Consider the following 25,386-nt stretch of genomic DNA (forward strand, 5'->3'; position numbering starts at 1 on the left):
GGGGATTCGAACCGCCGACCTTCTGATCGGCAAGCCCAAGAGGCTCTGTGGTTTAACCCACAGTGCCACCCGCATCCCTGTAGTATGCATAGGAACCATCTATTTCATGGAGTTCCACACAGAGGATATTCCCCAGCTTGTGGCTCAGGGGGATACCTTGCTCCTGTGTTTTTGTCCAACTCTGAAAATTTCGGAAAGGTAGTTTTCTTCTTCATATGAAAGGGAAATCAGCTATTAGGTAGGGGAAAACCTGAATATGGGCAGGAGAAGGTTTAGGGAAGAATGAGCAAAGGAACCACAGCTTTTAGATCCTGAGGACTCATGGGAGAGAAGGTGGAGCCCTGATTATTTACATTACAACCCCATGTAAGTACAAGAGGATCATGGGCTCTTTCGGCAGTGATGGGGTGGGGAAAATCCCTCTCAACTTCTCCAGGCAGGGTGATGGTGGAATATGATCAGAGTCGAGAAGAATCCCAGACCCAGATTCCACATTTAGAAAATGCCATCAGGAAGGTTACTCAAGCAACTCTTTCCCTTTCCCCCTTTTCCTTACACAAGAAACTCGTTCCCTTTCAGGGACTCTCTGAAGTGACTCATCAAAACCTCATCGCAAAAGAAAAAAAAAGGGTAGCTCCGCTGGAAGAAGGTAACTCTCCTTTTCCTAGGAGCCATATTGAAACGCTGGACCATCTCCATCCTTGGTACTGAGAAAGCGGCGGCGCGGGAGGGAAAAGACTGTCGCAGCCGGCGAGGAGGAGGAGGAGTAGGGGTGGGTGGGAAGGCTTCACTCTGCAAATCACGTCCCCAAAAGTGCGTGCAAATGAGGATTCCCCTGGGGATTGCTCATAAATGAATAGCTGCTTCTGAATCCTACGTGCTGTATTTAAGGAAGCATTTTTAACAGGGCTTGGCCAGACCGCTGATGCAAACAGCTATTTCCCTAGAAAATAAAGAGGCCTCTCTTTCCCTCTCCATCTCTCCGCGCGCTGCTCCCTTCGCCTCCGCTGCTCTTACCTGTAGTAGCGATCATCTTTGTAAGGGGTCAGGTCCTCTTTGATCTCCTTGTAGGTCTCTCTGATCCTTTTGCAAATGTGCTTGAGCTCGCCGCAGAGCGGGTTCTCAAAGGCGGGGTAATCCGCCTCCATCCCGCACCCGGACATCGCGCCAGCCCCTCCTCACCCAGCCAGCGGCCGCGGAGACAGCAGCAACCCCCGGGGGCCCCGCTCTAAGCCCGCCGCCGCCTCCCGCGCTCGGCCATGGAGACCCCGGTGGCGCCTGGGCCTCGGTCTGGAGCTCCTCGGCGCTGAGCCGGGCTGCCGAGGGGGAGAGAGCTGCAATGGCCGAGAGGCCGCCGCTTGAAGCGACCCTCCGCTTTCCTCTCTTCCTTTCTCGGCAGAGCGCCGCCACTGGGCGCCGAAGGGAGTTTTGTGGGCGGCGGCGGCGGCTCCAGCTCTGCTTTGGCTGCTGAAGCCCCATACATTTTCTAAGGGGACGCGGAGGGCTTTTGTTATTAAATGCGCGCAAAGAGCAGGCAAGGCGATAATGTATGGTGGTGGTGGTGGTGGTGGTTGTTTTTAACGAGATAAAATCCCCATGGTCCACGGACCAGGTGGAGCTGGAAAAAAATCAGCACCGTGGACAGCGCCACTGGGGACTGGTGGCAAAATGGCCCCTGGGAAACTGGTCCCGTGATGTTTTTCAGGCACGTTTACACATGGCATGATTTGAGGTGGGGCAGAGGCCCTCATTTGGCAACTCGGTATTCCTCGCAACCGGAGCGGTTTCTCCATCATCTGGTATTTTGCCCGATATATGTTTGGTTCCTGCCCAAGGAAGCGCCGGTGCTACTGGTATATCACCTTTCAGCAGCCTTCAGACTGCAGGCAGTTCAGAACATGAGGCTTGGTTCTGCTTTGAGGAACACATTAGGGCGGCATAGAAACAATACCTACAGCTGCCAGTCAATTTTAAAGCATCAGTTTCCAAGCAAAGACCAAGCAAGTGAGAAATGGGCAGTTCTTGAAACTGGTGTGTGTGTGGGGGGGGGGAGAATATAAGAGACCCACTGAATCAAACTAAAGGCCCACCTAGTATTTCTGTTTTCAAAATGGTCAACCAGATGCCCACAGGAAGCCCAAAAGCAGGGCCTGAGTGGTTCCCAGCTACTGGTACAAAGGCATATTTCCTTCAATAGTGGAATTAGAATAAAGCTTCATCCTCCATGAATTTGTCCTGTCAAACTATAAAATTCTGGCTCTGCCTACATTTCAAGTCTGACCCAAGTGGCAGAATCCTACCACTCCAAATAGTTGGCTTGCATTGAGAGCAAAATCAGAACCTGTGGCCTATCACTCAAGTTGCTGCTTATGTGCCCACAATTGAAAGCATAGAATTCTATAAATTGAATTCCAAACCCTTAGCAGCGCAGCCAATAAAACCTGCTCCCCATTGGGGTTGGGAATTCCACCCTCGTTTGAAGCCCAGCAGTACCAAATGCTGTGTCAGTCTTGCTGTTTGACAGTCTGGAGAACTGAGACCTTGCTGTTGCTGGCACCTCAATCCAATCTTTTGGGATTTTTATAAACTCTAAGGCATCAGCCTTACATAGTCATGTTTCTGGAGCGAGTGTGTGTGTGTGTGTGTGTGTGTGTGTCTCAGAGTTTTAAAAGGGCTCCTTTCCAATGGCATCCAAAGTAGGGCTTCACTACAGTGATTCAGAGGCAACAGCATATGGACTGTACTGGTTCCATTTGAGAAATATGTGTTGCATCTGCATCCAGAAAGTTTGCCCACTAAAAGAGGGTAACAATCTTGCACCCCAGTACTTTATTTATTTACAGAAAAGGAAAAAATGAAGGCTTTCTTTGAGGAAACACTGCTGTTCCTTGCTTATCTACTTTTTAGTATGAAAAGAAACACAAATCCCATTGGGATATCTTCATCAACTATCCAGAGGAAACTGGCTGTTATCCAAAATGTGGTTATAGCAGAACATTATTACAAGGTTTCTGGTCCAGCATCATGCTGCAGGAATGACAGCAAGTGTGCATCAGAAAGAACAAGAGGCACCCAGATATGCAAATAAGAATAAAACAATCTGTTATGAATATTGAGGCTATACATTGCATACTAAAACACACAAACATTCAAGATTCTCAGTGTGAGACAAAACACAGTTTCTCTAGTTTGCCAAAACTTTAATAAGCAACACCTGGACAACTCTTACAATTCCAAACCATCAAGGAAAATAGGGCAACTGACCCCATCTCAATCATGTAGACAGTCAAAATTTTGGACAAACCACATTTTTGAAAGGAAACCATTTAATGCTTTCTAGGTACCTTCTTCACAATCTATTACACAGGGCACATAACAGGAGAGGCAGGTCAGGGCAAGGTTCAGAATTACAATGGAAACCCAGGTCTGAATGGCATATTTAGAAAAGAAAAACAAAACAAAGGCCATTAAAAATACTGCAGGTGGTCAGATAAGTGTACCATTTTCTCTGCAGAACTGAGATCATCATGCAGGCTTTGCATGGTTAGGAAATCCATGCACCTGACTATATATTTTTATTAAAACTTGGAAGAAAATAAAAATAAAACAAAAGCAATCCTCAAATAACATTTTTAAAGGCAAGTAATAAATTCAGAAACAATTACCAAAGTTACAGTACCCAAATAATGCATTTATAAACAAATGCAAAATTAAAAAAAAAATCACCCTTTTCCAGTAAAGATTACAGTGCCTTTTCAACCCTATGTATCCCCATGCAATTCCACAATAATACAAAAAATTGTATCTACAACAAATAGCAAGAGCTTAAAACCCTCCTCTGCTAAATAACAGGAGAGGATAAAAACACAGACTGAGAGGGGTAGGGAAAATTAGAACAGAAGACCAAATGGAGACAAAAGAATAGAGAAACGGACCTGAAATGACAAGAACAATGGTTATGACATGAGCTCATTGAGCACTATTTTAACAAAACACTGGAAATACAAGCATCTTCTAATATTTTTATCCATTTCATCTTAACACACTATTTCAATGCCTCTTTCAGTTAGCCATTTATAAAGACAGAGTAAACATTCAACAAGTGAAGACCTTCCTAACTCTCCAGAACACCTCGATCAGATTACAATCTTTTGGGTTGTATGCATTGGTTTAAACAGAAATTTAAATTTATTAAAAGGTTTGCATCAGATTTCTCTCTCTCCATCCCAATAATTTTGGTGTGAAACAACAATTGCTGCATAACATGGAATGCAATCTTAAAATGTATCCATTTTAGCCAATTCTTCCAATAATATTCTGCAAAGTGTTACTTTTTAAAAGTTCCTCGTAAACTATTAACATTCCAAATGACATATTTAGCATGTCCCATCACTCTTGTAGAGAGGAAGGGACAATGGACAAGAGGATTTGACCAGCTCCTGACTGCTATGGCTGTCTTGCCCTGATAGAAGTTACATGACAAGGCAGGGAAGAAAATTCCAGTTGTACCCAAAAGTGCTGGAAGGACTGGAAAAGGATATATTCCAGCACACTCAACTTTATAAGCTACTGCCACATGTGATCAGTCTGTTCAATATAAGGACCAGCTCTAACATAACTTTCTCCTACTCTTATCTTTTCAGTTGCTTGTGAGAGCCACTTCACACATTTCATTTAGGTGCACATCCAAAAATGTAACCTTCAACTGAAAAACACAGGTATTATACAGGTGCACCTGACAGGGAGTTATGACTCCCTGCCAAGTATACCTTTGTCGGGCAAACTTAGGTTTCATACAGTGTATGAAATGCCCTTGAGAAAGCAGGGGAGGAAATGGCCAAAGATGCAAAACGTTGCAATGTCAAATGCAAAGCTCCTCAAAGCTGGTACATGAACTCTATGTCAGATTATATTGCCATCACAAAGACTTCATCTGGTCTTCAGGCAAAAACACACACACACACACCACTTCTATACAAAGCTCTTAAAAGATACTAGAAGGGAAAAGTATGAGGGACATGGGCCTTAAAAAAATTTTCCCTGCACAAGATGCTATACTGTTCGCTGAAGGAAACCAGGATTTATATATTTAATTTATATCCCACTCTTTACACTCCACCTTTCTTCCATGTACATTCAAGACAGTATATATAGGGTTGCCCATCCAAGCACTGATCAAACCCAGATCTGCTTAGCTTCTACCAAGTTGCTGCATCATGTGACTTTAAGAGTACACCTTGAATCTCAAGAGCCAGTTCTACTATTTAATCAGCTGAGATTCTGCTGCAGCAGCAGCATGGCCTAATAATGTATGGACTGCAGTCTCCAAAAGGCACTGGGTTCTGTTTTGGTAGACCACTAGATCCAATTCAATTTTGCAGAGATGTAAGGGAACCAACCTTGCTCACATGAGCTGGAGCCTAAGGCTGCAGAGTTTAACACAAAAAGAAAATATGGCGCTTTTTATTCCATCATTTTGTCTTCTTACTAGGTTAGTTGGTCTTGCCTTTCATTTCACACACAACAAAAACAAGCCACAGCACCAATTTTTTTTTTTTTTAGTTTTTCTATACATCTTCCAAGACTTCCCTTCAAATGAAATGTTAGTTAGGCCTGGGTTCTGTATTCCCAAGGTTTCCTTGTAAATAATATAACTCAATATAATTCAAGTTTATGAAGACCAAAAAAAGTAAAAGATAATGTCTTTTAAGACAATATATTGGGGGAATTCTCAGACATGTATTATAAGCATCAATTACAGCTGGGAGAGGATCACAGAGCTTGTTTCATTCCAGTAACAGTCTGGAGACATTTCACCACACAGTGACCTGTGTAAACCTTCCTACTGATTCAAATTGATCGTACACAGCTGGGATCTATTCTTAATTATCTTTGTTCGTACTCCACTTTGCAAGGATACTTTTGTTAAAAAACAATCCGCCCTAAGGCTTTAATGCTTCTATATTTGCTTCTCTTTATATTTGCTTTATTTTCTCTATAGGGTTCCAGATACTACATTGACACGATTAACATGTTCAGGGCCAACTCCAAATTTGAAAAGGCACTGGGCAGCGTCCTCTAGTGGCATCAGTCTGCTATCAGTAGGTCCTAGTGGACTTGCCTGACAGTAATAGCAGTGCTCTGGTCACTTAGATCTAGCTACCTTTTAATTTCCCACAATGCTCAAGAACAATTAGGTTGGGGGGCATTGTGGGAAATGAGAAGGGTGGCTAAATCCAGGTGCCTGGCAGTGCTCAGAGAATCAGACCAGAATTTCTTTTAAAGAAAAGCCCAGAGCAAACATCATCAGTGTGCCATGTCAGCACACAGGTGCCATGGCAGCTGCGTAAGGATGTCAGATGCTGATGCCAGCTGTGAACATGTTGATTTTTCTCCCCTGGTTTTATTTTGAAATGTTTTAGATGAAATGTTCTTAGTGTGTTTCTAGGATATGTAGCACTGCCAAATGCCGTTCTCCTAAATGTCATATAACTTTTTATATAGACCTGAACTTAAAAGCTCCATTTCACATTCTAAATCAAGAGACAATTCTCCCACTTATGGAATAATCCTGACCAGAATTCTCTGAAGAGTTACATATTCCTAATTAGCCTTTCCACTATTCTGGTGACTCTCCAGCTAGTCTTTAGCTGTGACTGCAGTAGTAGTGGCTGGAGTTGTGGAGTGGAGCAGCCCTCTGAACACTGGCATCACTGCAACTTACCTGGATGTGACTGGAGGCAGCCAGCAGTGAGGTTAAGGCTTTGTAGACAAACCTGTAGAGCCAAATGGCCATTCTCACAGGCACATCCACACAGCCCTTACCCTGCTGTCCAGGTAAGCTGCAGCAATGTCAGCAACAGGAGGGCAGCTCCACAGCTCTGTCCCACCCAACAGCTGCTACTGGACAGCAAGTGTAGCCGAAGAAAATGTCAAAGAAAATGTCAATGTTCTGGGAAGACTGCATTAAGGGTTAACCTACTGCATGCTATTGATTAGGAAGCAATGGAGGAGACACTTGGCCATTCATTTGTCTATAGGCTCTGTTCCAGAAGGGGTTGCCGATTCCATCCAAGTGTTTTATTACCTCTTATGTTATCCTGTGCAAGTGAAATGAGAGAATGCACTCCACCAATCGTGTGTGTGTATGCACATTATCCTCTCAGTTTTTTCTTGATTGCAGCCTGTTTCATATAGAAGAATCAACAGAATCAATCGAGCAAATGCACACAAAAGATCTTGGTGGCCACCTTTGAGAAACCATGCTCTGTATCATTATGTGTGTGGAGAATTAAAGTCAAATAAGCCTGTGAGCAAAGGAAGGGTGAATATTTTTCTAAGGTTACAATCAAAAATTCCAGTGCTGAATGACTTAGGCTGCTAGTTTTCATGGGGAAGGTGTCATGGTCAAGAAGTGCAGCAAAAAAAGATTAAAGGTGCCAAGATAGATGAGGAAACTGACATAAACATGTCACTTGCCCAATGCATTTATGTAGAAAGCTACCTCTGGGACACAGAGTCCCTGACAAAGAATCTAAAATTCTCCAGCAGGGAAACACGTCTTCCTGCTAGGTTATTCCAACAAAATAATATTCTTGTGACCCCAAGGAACGTTTCTACTGAAATGCATCAGATAACTGACACTTTTATTAAAGATTCCTCATATATTCTGGGACCGTATTGGGGTTTGTCACTTTTTCATCTTCCTTCCTTCCTCTTTCTTTCGTTCTGTGTTAACCCAGGGGATTTGTCATAATGTTTCCCACTTCAGGCCTTGCTGAGTGATAGCATTGGTATCAATCCAAACTAATGATTTACCAAGAAAAAAACCTTGCTTGCAGCTCATGGCTTGTTTGGAGTTAGGACAAACCACGAGCCCAGGTTCACATGCAAACCATGGCTTTGCTCTGGGTATCACAGGAGCAGCAGGAGCAGGGGAGAAGTGAAGTGGACACAACTTTTGCTCTCTGTAGCTGCATACCTGCTTATCCAAGCTATGTCATCATCTGTCTTAGCATTATGTGCTGATCAGGCCATCTTTTGCAAGCGATCCAACAGGTAACAGCTCTGTTTTTCTTTTGAATAACATTTTGGAAACTAGGTAAGGTTTCTGAAAAACCTCCATGGTGCCTACAGTGCTCAGTTATCAGAGAAGAAACACGTGTCTTCAAGTATATTGTAGCATTTTTGTTGTTCTTTTTTTTTTCCTTTTTTTGCTGTAACTATTGATGAAAATAGTACAAAGTGGTCCAGGAGGAAAGAAAGTTGCATTCCCTGCTTTAAAAAAAAACAGCATGGTATAAGGCAGTCTATAAAAGAATGAAAGAAAACGAAGGGCAGTCTTTTAAAATCCTTCTATCAGCTTACATCAGCTATTTTTTTTTGCAGCAAACACAGAACCGCCACAACAAGCCAAAAGCCACATTTCCCAACATAACACTGAATAGCTCTCCTCCTTGGCTTGCCCTGAAGAAACCAGCACATATGTTGATTCAAATAAAATAAATCCCAAACCACAGAGTCCCCACCCCATCCCCGATAATGTTTAAAGTTGATGCCCTCCTTCGGGCACTCGCTCTTTTCTTCCAGTTGCACTTTCTTCTTTACTTTGCACGTCTCTGCCGGGCCTTCGTGGGTTGGCCCTTATGTGAAAGATTTAGCAGGATTTCTCTCCCTCCCCTCTCTGGTCTTTTTCTCTTTTTCATTTGAGGCGCTGAGTCACATTAGCCAGGGCCACTGCAAAGGCCTGCACCGCTGAAAATGGATATTGAAAGTCCAAAATGTAAGCATTGCCATCGATCCTCCCAAACTGCATGACCTGGAGGAGAAAGTAGCGGGGAAAGAAATAAAGAAGAGGAAAAGTTGGTAAAGATAAATAAGAAATCGAGCAAGAGTTAAAATGTGAAAATTGGCCCATTAAAGCAAGGAGGGGGTGATTTCACAACTTCTTGCCTCATATGAGAGCTGCATTTCAATTGGCAAGTGGCTCTGCCCAGAGGAACTCAGTTCAGGCACCTCTCAGGTGGGCAGCATTGCCGTTCTAAGAGAATGAGGGAGGTGTTCATGGTGAGTTCTGGCGCCTCTTTTCTAGAAATATAGCACTGGCTTCACCTATTTTCACAGGGGAAGTTCAGAGCCCACAATGATTAATGAGGTTGAATATTCTAAGGAGATCATATCAGCACAACAGGAATTTTCCATGATTTTCAGCAGACTGAAGCCGTTATGTTCTGGTGGATCTTGGTTGTTCTTGGACAACGTCGATGCAACATGACTGCAATCCCGAAATAACCTATAGATATCACAACTGAATCTACAGTGACTTGTCTGCTCAGCCTCCTGGTAGATCAGGGAGACTGCAAAATTACACAATGAAGCAGAGCTAGCTAAAGTGCCATTCCAATCCTGGATCCCAGAAAATAAAAGGTGCCTAAGGTTTGTACAATGTTTTGCACCTCCTTTCATACATCTTTGCTATAGAATGCACCAGGTTTTTCTATGCTGCAGCAGCAGCAGGGCTGGGGAACTGATGATTCTTGAGATGTTCTTGGACTCCAACTCCCATGAGCCCGAGTCAGCATTGTGAATGGTCAGGGACAATGGGAGTAGTAGTCCAACAACATTTGGAAGGCCACAAATTCACTATACCTGCTCTAAGAGACTGAAAATAATGGCCAGGGTTTAAAGTTCATATATTCCCCCATCACTTTCACCTTACACATACATTACTGTTGCCTGTTTTTCAGACTCTCATGACCTTTGACACTGGGTTGGTTGGTTGGTTGGTTGTTGTATTAGTCTTGTAATCATGATAGAGTGCCAAAAGGCTGTTCTCGCATTGTATTATTTTCATGTGAAATGTGCATCTGTGGTATGACATCAGCTGAAGATGACATCATATTTCTATGTTCCTTATAATTACATGGGTTCATATGTTTCTATTCACTGTGACATTTAAAATATCCCATAATCTGTTATAGCTGCTCTGAGGCACAGAAGCCACAATTATAAGCAGCTACCATCAAATTTCTTCTTGGTGGAATAGAATAGCTTTGGTTTTATACAGTCAAGGGAAGGGAAAGGAGAATGTTAGCCGCTTTGAGACTCCTTAAAGGGAGTGAAAGGCAGGATATCAAATCCAAACTCTTCTTCTTCTCTTCTTCAAGATTTTTATGCTGCAGAGAAGTTGCCTGTGCCTCAAAGGCAACCTCTGTATGGATTGTATTCAATATTTGTGAAATTGTGAGAGACAAATGATCTACAGATGTTACACAAACATATGTCCAATGCCTTGGGCAGATATTGGCCACCCAAGGGATAAGGCATCAGGATCCTGTTTGCACCAGGCCTTTCACATGCCACTATTTCCTGCAAATTAATCTGCAAGGAGGTGTGTCTATTTGAAAGAAGTCACATCATACTCCATTTGCAGGGCCAGGATTCCTGTAGAAAGCAAACTGAGGCAACTGTTTCTGGTGGTGGCAGTAGAGGTGGCAGATTACTGCCCCCAGGTCCTCACTTGCTTGTTTCACCAGTCCATCCACCCAGCTGTCACCACTACCCAACCACCAAGATGCTTTGAGCTTTCCAGAGCACTTGCCTCATCCTCATGCCTTACACTGAAGGGGGTCCTTCCTTAGGGCAAAGTATTCTGAGTAAGGTGAACTGGAAGAGTGTCTGCCCCAACACTGCTTTGCCACAACAGCTGGACTTTAAAAAATAGAAGTTCTAGTGATTTGAAACCTTTAATTAGCCAGCAAGGCAAAGTGGTAGTGGTGCAGGCACTTTCCAAGGCCACCTCGCCCAGAATGTCTAACTCTAAGGAAGGACCCCTTTCCCCAGAGCAAGGCAGAAGATAGGGGTGGGAGGAGATGGCAAGTTCTGCCACCATGTTAGCAGCAGCAAAACTTACAAAGCTGGAGGGGAGGGGGAAGGAGGAGTTGGCAATGGCAGCACTCGCATCAGAGGCACAAAGTCTTGGGCCAGCCCTGTTCCTCTGGCGCACATGTCAAGGCCTAACACAAGAAGCAGCCTGTAATTTCCAACTCGTTATCTTACCTGTCTCCCTTCCAGCTCAATCTGGAAGTTTTTTGCAGATTCTTGGGTCACTCTCCCTCCAAAGTCCAGCTGATATACTTGTGTTGCCTCATTCCACAAGGGCTGCTTGTTAGCCATCACGTACACAAAGCCCTGGCTTCCCAGCCGCCCGTCCTCCTTTTCATTGGCTTTCCGGCACTTAAACTCATCCAGTTCACTGGCTGTTCTCAAGTTCCTTTTTGTTTTCCATCCCTTTTTACTGCCCTGGCTCTGGTTCATTAGCTCATCCCCGCTAATAAACAGTTCAGGCTCACTTTCTGAGCTGTCCTGAAATTCGTTCATCTTGTTCAGTTTTTTGGACTTCAACTGGTCCTTTTGACTTTTGACCTTCTTCTTCTCCCTGCCCAGCCTAGGGCTGGATATCAGCGAGTTGAAGTCGGTCAGAGTCGTCCTTGCCTCCTTCTTGACCTTTCCCTCTGTAATAGCCTGCATATTCCCTTCATCCGCTCGGCTATCCAGGCGCTTCCGATTCTTCTTCCCAAACTTGTCTGTCCGCTGAGGCACGGGGCTCTCGGTCAAGGACAGGACTTCTTGGAAGTTGTCTGCTGTCTCTGCCATCGCGTCTGTGCCCGTGTGGCCTTGAGGCTCCACCGGTGGTGGTGGTGGTGGAGGAGGAGACATGACAGGCTTCTCCACCACCAGCAGCGCCTTGGGGGGCAGAGTGCCTTGGGTGCCCTGCGCAGCAGGTGGGCATGTGCTGTAGGAATTCCACGGGTGCAAGGCCATTGGTGGCAGCTGTAAACTCGAGCAAGTGCTATTTCCAGGGTACAGGGGGGGCAAAGGGCAGTAAGCAAGGTTGGAGGGGTAACCTGGCTGAAGCACAACCGTTGGCTCCTGTTGTGCAATCTGGGGTGGGGCCAAAGCTTCTTTGGGAGAACAGGGGACCTGCATTCCCTGAAGAAGAGGAGGGGGAGGAACACCGTAGTTCCCCAAGTATGGGGCTCCAACCCCGTAGCTCATCTGGAAAGTGGCAGTGGGACTGGTTGGAGATTTGGGGGAAACAAACGGTGCTCGGGATATATCCAGGTGCTGAGTTTGGCCAATTACTAGGGGTGCAGGTTTGGCAGGGTGAGGCAAAGTACTCGGAGCTGTCCTTTCTTGAGGGACCCATATCTCCTCACCCACCATTGGTTCCCACTGATAGGGGGGTGGTCTTTTGACACCAATGCCTGGCTCGGCCATGGCCACAGGCATGTGGCGCACCGGTTTCTCCACGGGGCAGTGCTGAGAAAGAGCTTCATCCTCCATGAAGGCAGAGTTCACATAATCTGTCCGTTCACGAGAGCTGTCCAGTGGGCTAAGCAAATTGTAAGAGGACTGGGAGGCCAGGGGCGAAGTACTGACGGAATGTGCGATGACCGAGCTGTGCTGAGAGCTGCTTCCAGTCGTCATGTCTGGTCTCATGCTGTTCATGCCGGACGTGCTACTGTTACCACTGATGCCATTCATATTCCCACTTCCGCTATTAGGGTTGCCGCTGCCACCGCCACCACCGTTGTTGCCACTGCCGCTGCTGCACTGGCTGCAGGTGTAGAGTGCCGTTGGCACCCTCTGCTGGTACTGGGCTGCCACAATGTTGCTCTTCAGTTTTGAGGGCAGCTGCAGAGTGGCTCTCTGGCTGTCAACCAGCTGGGCCATTTTCAGCGCTGCCTCTCTGCTGTTCCGCCGCAGAGTGGCGTGGATTATGCTGTTGTCCAATCTCTGGGCCATGCCGCGACCTTGAGACAGCTGGGCTGCGATCTCCGGGTAAGGTGGCGGATCCCCGGTTGGAATGGAGTAACGCGGCACCGTGAGCCTGTTTAGGGTGGCGCTGGTACAAGGCTGCTGAATCTTCTTCTCTGAGGAAGTGATCCTTAAAGTGGCGGAGCTGCCAGGCCCTGGCAGAGTGTAAGTGTTCTGGGCGCACAGCATCCGCGTTCGAGGCCGGCAAACTTCCTCCACATTCCCGCTGCTGTCAAAGGTAGTGATTCTTTCATAGCCGAGAGGGGTTTGATAATGCCCTGTGGAATAAAGGGGGAAATCTCCCTTTTTCAAGCACAGATCTATGGGAGGTTGGGGAGGTACCGGAGGAGGAGGAGGAGGAGCTGTGGTGGGAGCTGCTGGTATGGTTCCAGGGTACGGAGGGGGAGGATTCATTTTGTTCATCTGAATTTCCTGGGCAGTGGTGAAGACGGATGCTTCTCCTTCAGCTGCCTGTGGCACTGGACGCAACGTCTTGGCCTTCAGGAGGTGTTCGTGGTCTCTGTCCCCATCTCTGTGGTCCACAATTGCCATCTGGATTGCACCCTGGGGTGGCAGGGGGAGCTGAGGGGGTGCCTGGATGATGCGCCCCATTTCAACTCCTCCAAAGATCACTTGGCCTGGGTTGGAATACCTGCTTGGGATTGGGTAGTGGACTGCATTGTCAGTCACGTGGTCCGCCGCTGCCACAGCTGTCGTCTGATTGGCGAGGACGTCCAGCTGCACATTCTGATTGGCCAGCAAAGACTGAACCAGCCCTATGCTCTGTGTTGGTGACATTGCTTGTGCTGAGCTGTGAATAGGAGCAATCGGGATGTTTACGGTGCAAGGTGGGTTGTTCTCGGGAACTCCAGATGTTCCAGTCACTGGGACAAAAAGATATGAGTATCAGAATACAGCATCACAGCCTTCATCCAAAAAGAGATATAACGATACCTCAGGTTAAGAACTTAATTCGTTCTGGAGGTCCATTCTTAACCTGAAACTGTTCTTAACCTGAGGTACCACTTTAGCTAATGGGGCCTCCTGCTGCCACCGCACCGCAATTTCTGTTCTCATCCTGAAGCAAAGTTCTTAACCCGAGGTACTATTTCTGGGTTAGCAGAGTCTGTAACCTGAAGCGTCTGTAACCTGAAGCATCTGTAACCCAAGGTACTACTGTATACTAAATTAATTCTGCCATCTAGAGCATTAATTTCCATTTTAAAGATATTGGAATCATTTGTTAAATACTGATTATTTAACTTTTGTACTTGTGCTGTCATATTAGGTCAGTAATATTATCTCCCACCTCACTACAGTAAGGGTATTAAGAGCCAGATCTGAGAACATGCAGTCCCTCCACAAAGCCCCTCACCTCCTTGGGGTAAGTCTCTCTTTCTCCATGGTCCTCAGTTCAATAACCTGGTTTAAGGGAAATCCTGGCTAGACTTAATAGCGGTAAGCATTGGAGCCAACAAACTGCTTCGTCATAGCAAAGGAGTGGGAATTTGCCCCAGAAAGGGTTTGGCTTCCAATTTGTTGACCACAGTTAGCAGGAAGCCAGCACTGTATCTGCATCAGACCTTTATCTCAGAAGGAACAGGAACAATCTAGTATTCTGCCACTCTGTTAACCAGACTCTGATGCAAGTGGGTGGAATGTATAATAAGCTATAGTCCATGTCATGAAAAGCAAGCAGTTATGAAGGCATGAATGACAGTAACCCAATGTGAATCTGAAGAGAGAATACAACCTGTTCACCTGTTGACATTTGTGAATGCTTCGGGCTACCACTGGAGCCTCAATTCCCAGGCACCATGATGGATTCCTGCCACTCTAAGGTTGTGCAGTTAAGTCACCATTGGAGATTGAACCTTTTCAATTATGAGTGCCTCTATATCACTCCAGGTCTTTTGATTGTCTGCTTGTGTCAATCCCCTTGCAGATTTCTAAAAGGCGGTTAATACTGAACCCTCATAATTTAATTCCCAGTTTAACAGATGCTTCTTCTCAGGGGATTAATGGACTCTCTCTGGATCAAATTCATAACTGACCCATTTAAAATGGATTAATTAAAAGGACATCCACCGGACATCTAAACTAATGGTGGTGGTTGCTGCTGCTGCCATTTACAGATTAATTATGATTTGTCAATAGGCCCTTTTGAGCTCTCAGCTATGTCATCAGAAACTTGTTGGAGCCAAGAAACACCCCTCCACCCCAGCAGCCTGCACTGTTCCTGGGCTTGCCTCATCACCCTTTTCAACTTCACATTCCTTTCAGGAGTCAGAGAAGAAGGTTCCATTAAAGCTTTAAATGCACCATGTATGTACACCTGTGTCTGAGGCCTTCCAGCTCCCCTGATCTTGAATGCACTGTTCACAACACAGGGCAAGGGCAGTATGGTATGGAATGCCCACACAGGCTGCGAAGGGCACAGGGAGCCCTCCAGGCTCTACCAGGCTCCCAATGACAACACCGGAAGTACACAGGTCTTTCAAGCCCTATTTTGCAGTTCCCAGCCTCACCACAGACTCCAAAATGGAAGTCAAAGAGCAAGCTCCAATTTGGCCTCTCCACCACAACAAGCATATCTTGCAAAACATGGAATGGACTCATGTGCCTTGGCCTTTTAATTACAAGGAGAGTCAATCTTCTTACAGAGTTTCATAAAATTTTAGACAATCAGTTCAATCTCACCTGGCAAATCATCTTCATCTTCACTAAAAACATTGGGGTTGAAGACAGGAAGGTTTATATAGTCCATGGAAATCTTCCGCACTTCTGGAAGGTATATCGTCATTTGCCTAGGCTGGAGATGCAGCAAGCTGGTTTTATAGATAACTACAAAAAGGATGCAAGGAAAGGGAAGAAAGAAAAGATCTGTGATGCAGAAAATACAAAGGGAGGTTCCAGCATTACTAAAGGAATCAGCCAATTAGAGGGACTTCAACCATGATAAAACTCCTACATGGAAAGCATGTCTATTTAAGAAATAGGATGCAATATTTGGATGACTGCATGCGACAAGCACACACAGCTACATTTTGTTGTATGTACATGCACCGGGAAGATAACAGGCAAACAAGGCTTCCCAGTGATGCCACACAAAGACAAAAATATACACGTATCCGGAAGTACTTTCTATTTATGTATTTTTTCATAACTGAAGAAGTCTCTAAGCAAAAGGTCTAGTATGATTTCATTCAATTACTGAAATTAAGCAAGTTTGGGCTTGGTCAGTGTCTGGACTACTGGGAAACCATGTGGATGAGGAATACAAACATGACCACTCCTCCAAAAGCTAGTGGGGAAAATCAAAAGAGCTACAGATGTGATTTATTTACCAAGCAAACAGATATAAAGTATATCCTTAACATGGCAATGAAATAGGCTCTGGAGCAGAAGGAATTTCTCCCTACATGGAATGTTTTTCTGGTATACTCCCACAATTAGGGAAAGTTTCCTTTTAAGCATCACTTCTATGGAGTTTTGACCCAGTAGAAGATGCCACAGAAATAGTCCAAACTGTTTCATGGCTTACAACTCCATGACTGAATTAGATGCAAAATTTTAACTACTGTTAAAGAATATTTGCACACTTTTTCTGGTCAGGAAGGGTCTGAAATGAAGACAGTTCTTAAAGAGTTAATTTACCTGCACCAAGATTGGTTGGTAGGAAAGCAGCCAAACCCACGATTTTGAATTTGGTTCCCCAGATATTTGACGTGACCTGAGCAAGGTAGTTGTGCTGCAATAAAAAGGTATGACAGAACGACAACAAGCATTTATACAGTATTCACATACATTATCTTAGTTATCCTTACAATAGTCCTGTTAGGTCAATCAGTATGATTATTTCTATCTTCACATTGACAAGGGCAATTCTACCAATGAAAAAGAGTGAAGGACATAAGAAGGGCATGCTGGATCAGACCAGAGGCCCATTTAGTCCAACATCATGTTCTCACAGTGGCCAATCAGATGCCTATGGGAAGTTCACGAAAAGGACACGGGGCCAACAGGGCTCTCCCATTGTTGTACCTTAGCAACTGGTATTCAGAGACATGGTGCCTCTGTTTCTGGTAGATAATGAGATAGCCATGCAGTACCTGAGTGATATCATCCAAAGGAAACTCTCTACGAGTTAGGCTTGGTGAACCTATGGAAGGCTTCCTTATCGGTAGCCTGGGAGATCTTGATATCTCCTGAGCAGCTCGTGACAACTTTGGAGATTTGCGAGCTTCTATATTAATTCTGCATACAAAACAAAAATGACAATAATGAGGCAGGCACAAATAGGTACTCTCTGTCTCTCTATACAAAAAGAGAACACGGAATACAAATTTAGGTGGGTGGTGGGGGAAATGCTAAGAAGGTTTACCATTCGAAAGTAGCTTCAAGAGCAAAGACAGAGTTAATATGAAAAGAGTTCACGGTGCATCCTTCAGTCCGACATTGCAAATGGGATGACAGACAGCCACACCAATGAACAGGACACCCTGGCTTAGCCATCAGACTTGTATAGGTTTCCTCCCCCCCCCCCCCCGGAAAAAAGCTGCAAGGATGTTCATATCCCTTAGTAATTAAAATGGTAACTTTAAATGCAAAAGGGTCCTGAGGATTGGAGGGAGGTTTCTTGGTGATGTTACATGTCAATTGGCATAGCTGCTTTCTGTCTCATACTTGCAAACTTTTGCAGAATGACTTTGGACGGACATTGGGACTGAATGCAGAAAGAGCATTTCAGACCGGCCCATTACTATAAAAGATGTCACATCCGTCTTCAACCTAACATACTAGATAATCCAAGTACACTTTGCCCAGCAGCTTTAGTTCTGGCTAAACGGTAAACGGAAAGATAACATATGAAGTTCCATGGAATTTTTGTACTAGAAAAGTGGTTCTATTTTAATAATTGGTAAGGAAAGCATTCCCCCCCCCCCCTTTGCTGGCCTGTCTCCAGGTTCAGGAGCTAAGGATCATAATAGGCTTATGCCTATGCATCAAACCAGAGCATCAGGCTTAATACCCTGCTAAAGAGCATCACAGGGACAACAGCTGTTTCGAAAGAACTAGGGCATTATTTCTCCGACAAAATGCCCATGGCTGGTGCTGTGAGCTTTGAAGAAGCATCACTCACCTTTTAGAAACATCAAAAGGCAGCCCTGTTTAGGCAAGTTTTTAATGTTTAATGCTGTATTGTGGTTTTAATATTCGGTTGGGAGCCACCCAGAGCGGCTAGGGAAACCCAGCCAGATGGGAGGGGTATAAATAAATTATTATTATTATTATTATTATTATTATTATTATTATTATTATTATGCTGGAATGGAAAAAGGGATATCTAGCCCAGCCCCACAAAGATCAAAATACACAACTCAGATCACAGTGTCCCATAAACAGAGAGCAGAATAGTGCTTAGAGAACATGTTTCTCAGCGAAGGGAGCTAAGCACTCTCCTAGCACCAGTAGCAAATCTGGAACCTTGCTCTCAAAAGTCTGAGCAGAGAGAGAGAGAGAGAGAGAGAGAGAGAGAGAGAGAGAGAGATTGTTGTAGATTTCTTTATGTGGATATATATCTAGGATATATAGTAGAATATAATGGTGGTCCGGGGGTGGAACTTTAGCACCCTGGGTTGTTATGATTCACTGGTCGTTGCCCATACTATATACCTAGAATTTATTCCCAAACACTGATTTTCTCAGTGCTTGCCAATTATTCCAAATTTTTGAAAAGCTCATCTTGGAACCAGGACACAGTATGTAAACTAAGTCAACAAATTAAAATCCAAGTAGGTGGTCCTATCCTAATCACAGGATTTGATTTATTTTTTATTTTTGCACCATGCACGTGTGTGCACACTCTCATACACACACACAATATATATAGAACTCTGCTTAAAACACTCACTAGCAGCAAGCAAAGAACCTAACAAGTACCCTGCACTGTTATGTGCTGTTAAACATTTGAAACTGTCAGGGACAGGACACCAGAACTATGGGGGATTCTGTCTGTATTATGCTTGTAGCTAATCACAGAGGAGAACTCTAGGGGCCTTAATAATGTTTCACAGCAAAAAGAACCCTAACATTTCTGAAGCAGCCCGTTTCTGATGCCTGTATGAAAAGGTTCCCCTTTGTTCTAAGTGTGTAGGGTGCCCTCTCAGCATAAAAAAGGAATTCAAAGACCCAGGAGAAAAAGGAAGGTAGAGTTTTGAAAATACCAAAATGATTACCTGGGAAGTTTGGGTGATTTGCTAGCTCGAGTGATTTTGGGAGACTTTTTTGCAGCCCAGTCATCGCTCAGTTCAATATCGCTGGAATCAGAGCAGTTGCAGCTGTCAATCACGGTGGAAATCAAACTGTTTCCATAGATTTCATCTGTCAACACAGGCCCCATTAAAAAAAAATGTTTCAGAAACCAAATCCCAATTACAGCTGTCAATCATTTCTAGGATATCCTACAAGCAATAGCTGAGATACAAGGAGCATGGCGTATTCTTTGAAACTCATGCAGAATCAGCAATAGCCTAAAATCAAGCGGATGGTGCTCAATTATGCTAGTTGACAGGCATCTCTCTGACACTGAAAAATGTCTACAGCTAATTAGAGAATCTTCCCTCTCCTGTCAGGACACTGAATATTATAATGTACTGCAACTTGGAAGATGACTTGAACTATGCCTGTTACTGAGTCTCTTTCAGAATGGCTGATGAGAGCAGGGAAATAGTACTGCCATGGGTTCTTGTGTGGATGCACAATTTTGGGGCATCAACAGGATACACATCTCCACAACCCAATCCACTCATTTGTTCCACAAACGGGAGCTCCAGTGAGTACATGACACTCGACCGACAAGAATAACACATTTCAACAAAGAGCGTATTTGTGGGCATATTTTTTCCCATGTGAAGATCAGTTACATACAATAAAATCAACAAGGTTTGCACGAGAAATCCACGTGCAGTAAACTTGCAACACTTGAGGGTCTCTGCACAGGACCGGAATCTAGAAATTGGCACTAAAAAGTTGCCTAATGCCTTGTACCTGCTTTTCCATCAGTCTTTGGATCCATGATGACAAACTCAGGCCGCAGTTTGCTAATTCGGCGCCCTTTCAAGATAGGCACCAGACCCCCTAAGTATTCCAAATACAGTGTGTAGCAAGGCCCTCCAACCTCCGGGTCATCTTCTGTCCGCTTCATTGTGCAGTGAAGCCTTTCGTTGCCAGATGTTGGGTAACTTACAAAATCTCTCATGTTGTTGGGGTCTGGGATAGGAGGCTGAGTTAAATATAGGAGGAAAAATTGTGAGTCATACAAAGAGTTTTCCCTCGTGTTGCTTTTTCATGCTCCTGATTATTATTATTATTATTATTATTATTATTATTAATGACTGTAGTGGTAAATTCTGCCTTTAAATTGATAAAACAATAAAAGAAATCAGGACCATACAAAGCTAGCTACATTTTAAATGAGAAGTGACCACTTCTAAAATGATGCACCAGAACTGCAGAGAGACCAAGAAGCATCCACTTCAGTAATACAGTGGTACCTCTGGTTGCGAACGGGATCCATTCCGGAGGCCCATTCGCAACATGAAGAGAGCGCAACCTGAAGCGCCGTATCTGCGCATGTGCGCGGCATGATTTGGCACTTGTGCACATGCAGCGAAACCCAGAAGTAACCCTTTCTGGTACTTCCAGGTCGCCGTGGGACGTAACCTGAAAGAACGTAACCTGAAAGAACGTAACCTGAAGCAAACGTAACATGAGGTATGACTGTATGTGCTTGCTTCTTTTACAGAAATATAAAGATTGTCAACAGCACAGGGGCTGAGATCAGATTTCTCAAGAAGTTCTCATAAGAGCCAGACAAAAGGTGTTGCGATCTAGCTGGCAGCTTTTACGCCTTGTCCTGGGAAACCTTTGAATAAAGGCCCATTCACCAGGCTCTGTTCATGCACAAAGTTTACACCTACCCCAAAGCAGTCCCATCCACCTCCCATTGCATGGCTAATATAATGTGTGAACCTTCTAATCATGGATACACTTGGACACAACTGAAGCAGATGTGGAAAATGTCATTACAGCCACAAACTGCGGCTGGCAGCAGTTGTGACTGACTGGTTTTATTAATAAGCTCTCGGTACACGAACATGCCTGAGGGCAGTCTGGACTGCTTAACCTGTACAAGAAAACTACATTTGTGAAACAGCCCTTAGTCAGGTTGCCCTGCACTGCTCTTCAAACGGCCATCACAACCCTCTCAAAATGACAGTGATAAAACCCTACAAGCTGTTCTGCACGGTTATGCAACTCTAGGTGTATTTACTCAGAAGTCCCAATGCGTTCAAGGGGACAGAGTCCCAAATAAGTGTTTGAGATGGCAGCCTCAGAGTGCAATCTGAATGTTTATTACCAATCAAACATTCCCTGCTTGCGCGCTTTATGTCTCAGCTGCTGTCAGCTGTTTAGCTCCATCTACCTTTGTCCACTGACCCTGATACACTTAACACCCAACCATTTGTTTACCTTGATCGTTGGTGTAAAGGCAGTGGTGAGGTATGAGCAGAGCCTGGGAGGCAGAGTCAATTTACTGATATCTTTGTCATCCCGCAAGGAGCTAGCAATGGTTTGCTGGCACAGAAGCTGTAGGCTGGACACTCTGTGCTCCACTCGGACAACGTAGAGGGCAGGACCAGAAGCCATGAGCAGGCGGGAGTCCCTGTGACCCCAGCAGATTGAGATTATGGGACGCTGCATGAAAAGTAACAATTCAGATGTTTTCCTCTCATTGAAGCATATTTTAAGACCCATTTTATTTTGGAAAACCCTAATGCCTCAGGGCTTTTCTGTATGTTCAAGTAGTAGCATTCTCTGGGAACTGTACAACTTACAATTTCACTAAGATACGGTATCAGTTTATTACAGTGACCAGAAGACATTTTGTTTTAAAATACAGATTTCTCCAGTATTTTTCATCCTTCATTGAATATTATTGTAACTAACAGCATGGAATCAAAACTTATTTGTTGTAAATTATCTAAATTATAGTGACATTCATCCACTGGGCAAACCTCCCTTGATATAATATCCCCCGCTAGCGGTTGTTTTTGTGGGCTGTTATTCTCCCAGGCTCCTGTTTCAATATCTCACTTCAGAGTAATCTTTACCTGCACAGGAGTCTCCAGGGTATAGATATGTTCTCCGTGAACATTGTAGAACTTGACCAGTGCACTTTTCAGAAAGGAAGCACCGCTGAGTTCAGCCAGCTGGCTTAGCTTTTCCATGCCTGCAACAGCCAGCAAGTCCCCCTGGGTGCACCACTGAGCCACTACATCTGAAATCACAAAGGGGAGGGGGAGGTTCACTTTACTACACTAAGCAAACAGGCCCAATCCCACACACTTACACTCTGTAAGCAGGCCAGTGGAGGCAGCGGGGGCCTCCACTGCTCCCCTGGCTAACCAAAACCACAGGTTACTGCCACTAATCGGGAGGGTTAATCCCTCCACCTCCCTTTCCCTGCTAATTTATACATGAGGCAGCCCTGAGACTGAGGAGGAGGAAGCTGACAGGCCGTGCCACCTCCTGGTCTGGTTGTAAGCAAGGAGGCAGGCAGGCGGGGTCTGGCTAAAGGCAGGCTGAGGTTGGTGGAGCAAGCCTTCATTCACTCTACTGACTGAAGCTACTGCTTCAACTGAATTAAACCTGAAGTTCCACTTTTAAGCTTTTGGAAACATTGCCTCAAACTAAAATAACTTTGGAACCTGCCAGCCTTCCGGCTTTGGTTTCCTAAGGGTTTCACAAAACCCTTGAAGGAACAGAGCAGAAGAGAGCAAAACAAAATTGGTCACTGCCTAAAGCTGGAGGTTATTTTGAAAAGCACATGGTTCTCATTTGCTGCTGTCAAGCACCAGAGAATGTAAGACAGGCTACCAGTTTATTTCAGAAGGAATCCCTTTGTTGAGGTGTGCTCTTTTCACCAGCAGGCGTCACTCTTGTTAGTGGAAATCGCTGCAGATGGATGTTGCATTTCAAGAGACAGATGCTGAAATATTCATGTCAAAGCAATCAAGATCTAAAGCAGAAAATGAAGCGGTGGGAACAGGGCAGGAAGACAAGTCTCCCTTTGCGTACCTTTCAACCCTGAGCGGATGATGGTAGGAGACAAGTCGTCATAGTTGTTCATTAAGCTAATGTCTCCTGATGTGAAGCTGACAGTGAGCAGCGGTTTGGTGTTCTGCACCAGAACTGGATATGCAGCTGGACCATCTGCAGAGTGGGGGAAAAAAACTTTTAGGAAGAAGTTTGAACCAAGGTTCCTAGCTCATCACCTGTTGACTGTGCAAAGAGCTGTGACCCTGTCTAGTACTGTTAAGGAATAAACCCCACCCTCACACCACAGAACTGTGGTATGGTCTCTGCAGTGTTATGCAAATGACACAATTCTTCTATTGTGCCCTCAGTGATCCTGCACAGTGGGAATATTTACATGTCCCTGGAGCTGTATGAGGAAAAGAAGGGAGTCAGAAGCAACCATTATGGCCCATAATGGGCGCAAACACAGAGGCAGTGCCAACCACGCTAGGAAATAAAAGGGTAGAGGGGCCTTCGTACAAGGAGTCTGTTCAGTTTGCACCTCTCTGTGATACCTAGCAATGTTCAGCCTCTAAGCCAGAGGTAGCCAACTGGCAGCTGTGGGCCAGACCTGGCCCTTGAAGTAGCGCTACTATCACCTTATGAAAGTCTAGTCAAGGTGGGATTCAAAAAAGCAATGTGTTCACAGCTTTCTGTTGAAAGAAAAATAAGCAATGATTCACCATGTTCATTTCATAAAAAGTTTCTTGCACTGCTGTCTCGTCCACATGTTCAAAAGCCAAGGGACTATTACCAATCTGACTCAATATTTTCTTTCAAGAAACACATCCCCCTCCTCAGACCTCCAGACTGAAGACCTTGTGGTACTGGACCAATCATACTTCAGCTCTGTTAAGCCCTTACTGCTACATGACACAGACTTTAATATAGAAACTGGCCCTCCATAAGGACTGGATCCCAAAATGGGAGTCTGGAGCATCAGAATGGGCTTATCTACTTGCCCTGAGAACACCAGTTGGCTAAACCCTATTCCGTGTCATTATAAAAGAGAGTCTGGTTTTGACAAGATCATGCTTCAGTGTTTAACTTCCTTTGTATATAATATGAAATTGCCTACAGCACCATCTGCAGCATTCGCTATTTCATTCTCTGTTTTATGTAACTAGCTTTGACAGAAGGTGCTGCTGTCCCAAGAGAAAGGCGCTCTCCAGGCACCAGTTAAGCATATTCTCACTAATCATACATTAGGCTACATTCAGTTGTGAACGGAACCAAATGTTGTTATCCATGTGCTTATGTGTTAAAATGAGGTAATTGAACTACAGGGAAACTGTGCTGTGGACGGTGACTTAAAAGCCAGCACCATATAATTGGTATAGTTTTAGAAGTAAGTAAAATCCAATTAACCCCTCCTAGTCATGTATGTGAGTCAAAGGCATGTCTCCTTTGAAAAGTTTATGAAGAACAAGTGATACTTCACAAGGACACGTCATATCAGAATAATTATTGGAAGCTACCAAGCTCACCCACTCCTGATTGACTCAGCATCAACTACACACTAGCCTCCTTCACTCATCTAAAGGGATGCACCAGAAGTTATAATGTCCCTGCCTAGAACAGTAAATCAATCTTATAATAAACCTAATATCACCTCTCTCATTAATCACACAGTCCTCTAAGGATGTTGTGATATTTGATTTCCCCTCATGAATGCATTTGCCATTGCAGGGAAGTGTCCTAAGCAGGCAAAAGGATTTGTCAACAATAAGCCAGTCGCCCCCCCAGGCTAAAGCACACTGTGGGGTGTTTTTGCTCCTATTGTCCTAGAAGAGCGAGTGAGGAATGGAAGGGTCCCTGGCCCTTGCACCCAGATGCCTGCTGCCCCAACTAATAAAAGGCAGGAACTCCAGGTGCATGAAGAAAGACTTACTTCAGGTGCAACACAATTCAGAATAATCATTCTTCAAGGGCCCATTTTGTACTCAGTCCCCAACCTATACACCCTGTGTTGAAGCAGGAAAGGTCTGAAGGAGGCTTTTGCTTGTGTTCACTCAAAGGTTGAGTAGAGCCCTCCTTGCAGTTGGGGAACCCTGATATTTCCCCTCAACCTTCTCTCTCTTTGCAACGATGACACTCAGTATGAAACCACAGTTTGAGTCTTGAAGGTATGTCATGAAAGTCACATTCATGCAGTACATTTTCCCCAGTGTTGTTAACCTTCCTCAAAAAAATTGAAGGAAGTTTTCTCATTGTCAAAAATGTTTCTTTCTTACAGTTGCACCTGAAGTGGACCCAGAATTGCTAAGGTTTGAATCTGTGATGCTAATTCACAGTCAACTTTGTTTCATGCAAGCTTTTAAACTACTTTGTTTTGGTTGTGCATTTTTTTTTCTGTTGTAGAAAGTATAGAAGTAGTCCATTCTATCTTGCTTCTTGCTCTGTTATTAAAAGTCACGCATCAAA

At 44.5% G+C, this 25,386-nt stretch overlaps 2 protein-coding genes across 7 annotated transcripts in view; both read right to left on the reverse strand.

Annotated features, from left to right (window-relative positions):
• The window catches only part of TMEM181 (transmembrane protein 181), a 30,112-nt gene extending 28,515 nt beyond the window's left edge, over positions 1-1,597 (reverse strand). The window contains exon 1 of one of the 2 annotated variants that reach the window (XM_079971214.1): positions 1,018-1,597. In XM_079971214.1, coding sequence (XP_079827340.1) covers positions 1,018-1,163 — 146 coding nt within the window. In that variant the 5' untranslated portion in view covers positions 1,164-1,597. The remainder of the gene's footprint in view (positions 1-1,017) is intronic. The other variant, XM_079971215.1, reaches the window with a different exon arrangement.
• A 1,582-nt stretch (positions 1,598-3,179) lies between these two features.
• Positions 3,180-25,386, reverse strand: part of TULP4 (TUB like protein 4) — a 103,316-nt gene continuing 81,109 nt past the window's right edge. For 4 of the 5 annotated variants that reach the window (XM_079971856.1, XM_079971857.1, XM_079971858.1 and 1 more), the window contains exons 6-15: positions 22,963-23,097; positions 21,996-22,162; positions 21,355-21,579; positions 19,870-20,104; positions 19,059-19,203; positions 16,932-17,076; positions 16,477-16,570; positions 15,520-15,663; positions 11,059-13,703; positions 3,180-8,818 (exon numbers count right to left, since the gene is read on the reverse strand). In XM_079971856.1, coding sequence (XP_079827982.1) covers positions 8,702-8,818; positions 11,059-13,703; positions 15,520-15,663; positions 16,477-16,570; positions 16,932-17,076; positions 19,059-19,203; positions 19,870-20,104; positions 21,355-21,579; positions 21,996-22,162; positions 22,963-23,097 — 4,052 coding nt within the window. In that variant the 3' untranslated portion in view covers positions 3,180-8,701. The remainder of the gene's footprint in view (positions 8,819-11,058; positions 13,704-15,519; positions 15,664-16,476; positions 16,571-16,931; positions 17,077-19,058; positions 19,204-19,869; positions 20,105-21,354; positions 21,580-21,995; positions 22,163-22,962; positions 23,098-25,386) is intronic. The other variant, XR_013837662.1, reaches the window with a different exon arrangement.

This window comes from Podarcis cretensis, assembly GCF_951804945.1.
Source record: "Podarcis cretensis genome assembly, chromosome: 3".
Taxonomy (NCBI): Eukaryota; Metazoa; Chordata; class Lepidosauria; order Squamata; family Lacertidae; genus Podarcis; species Podarcis cretensis.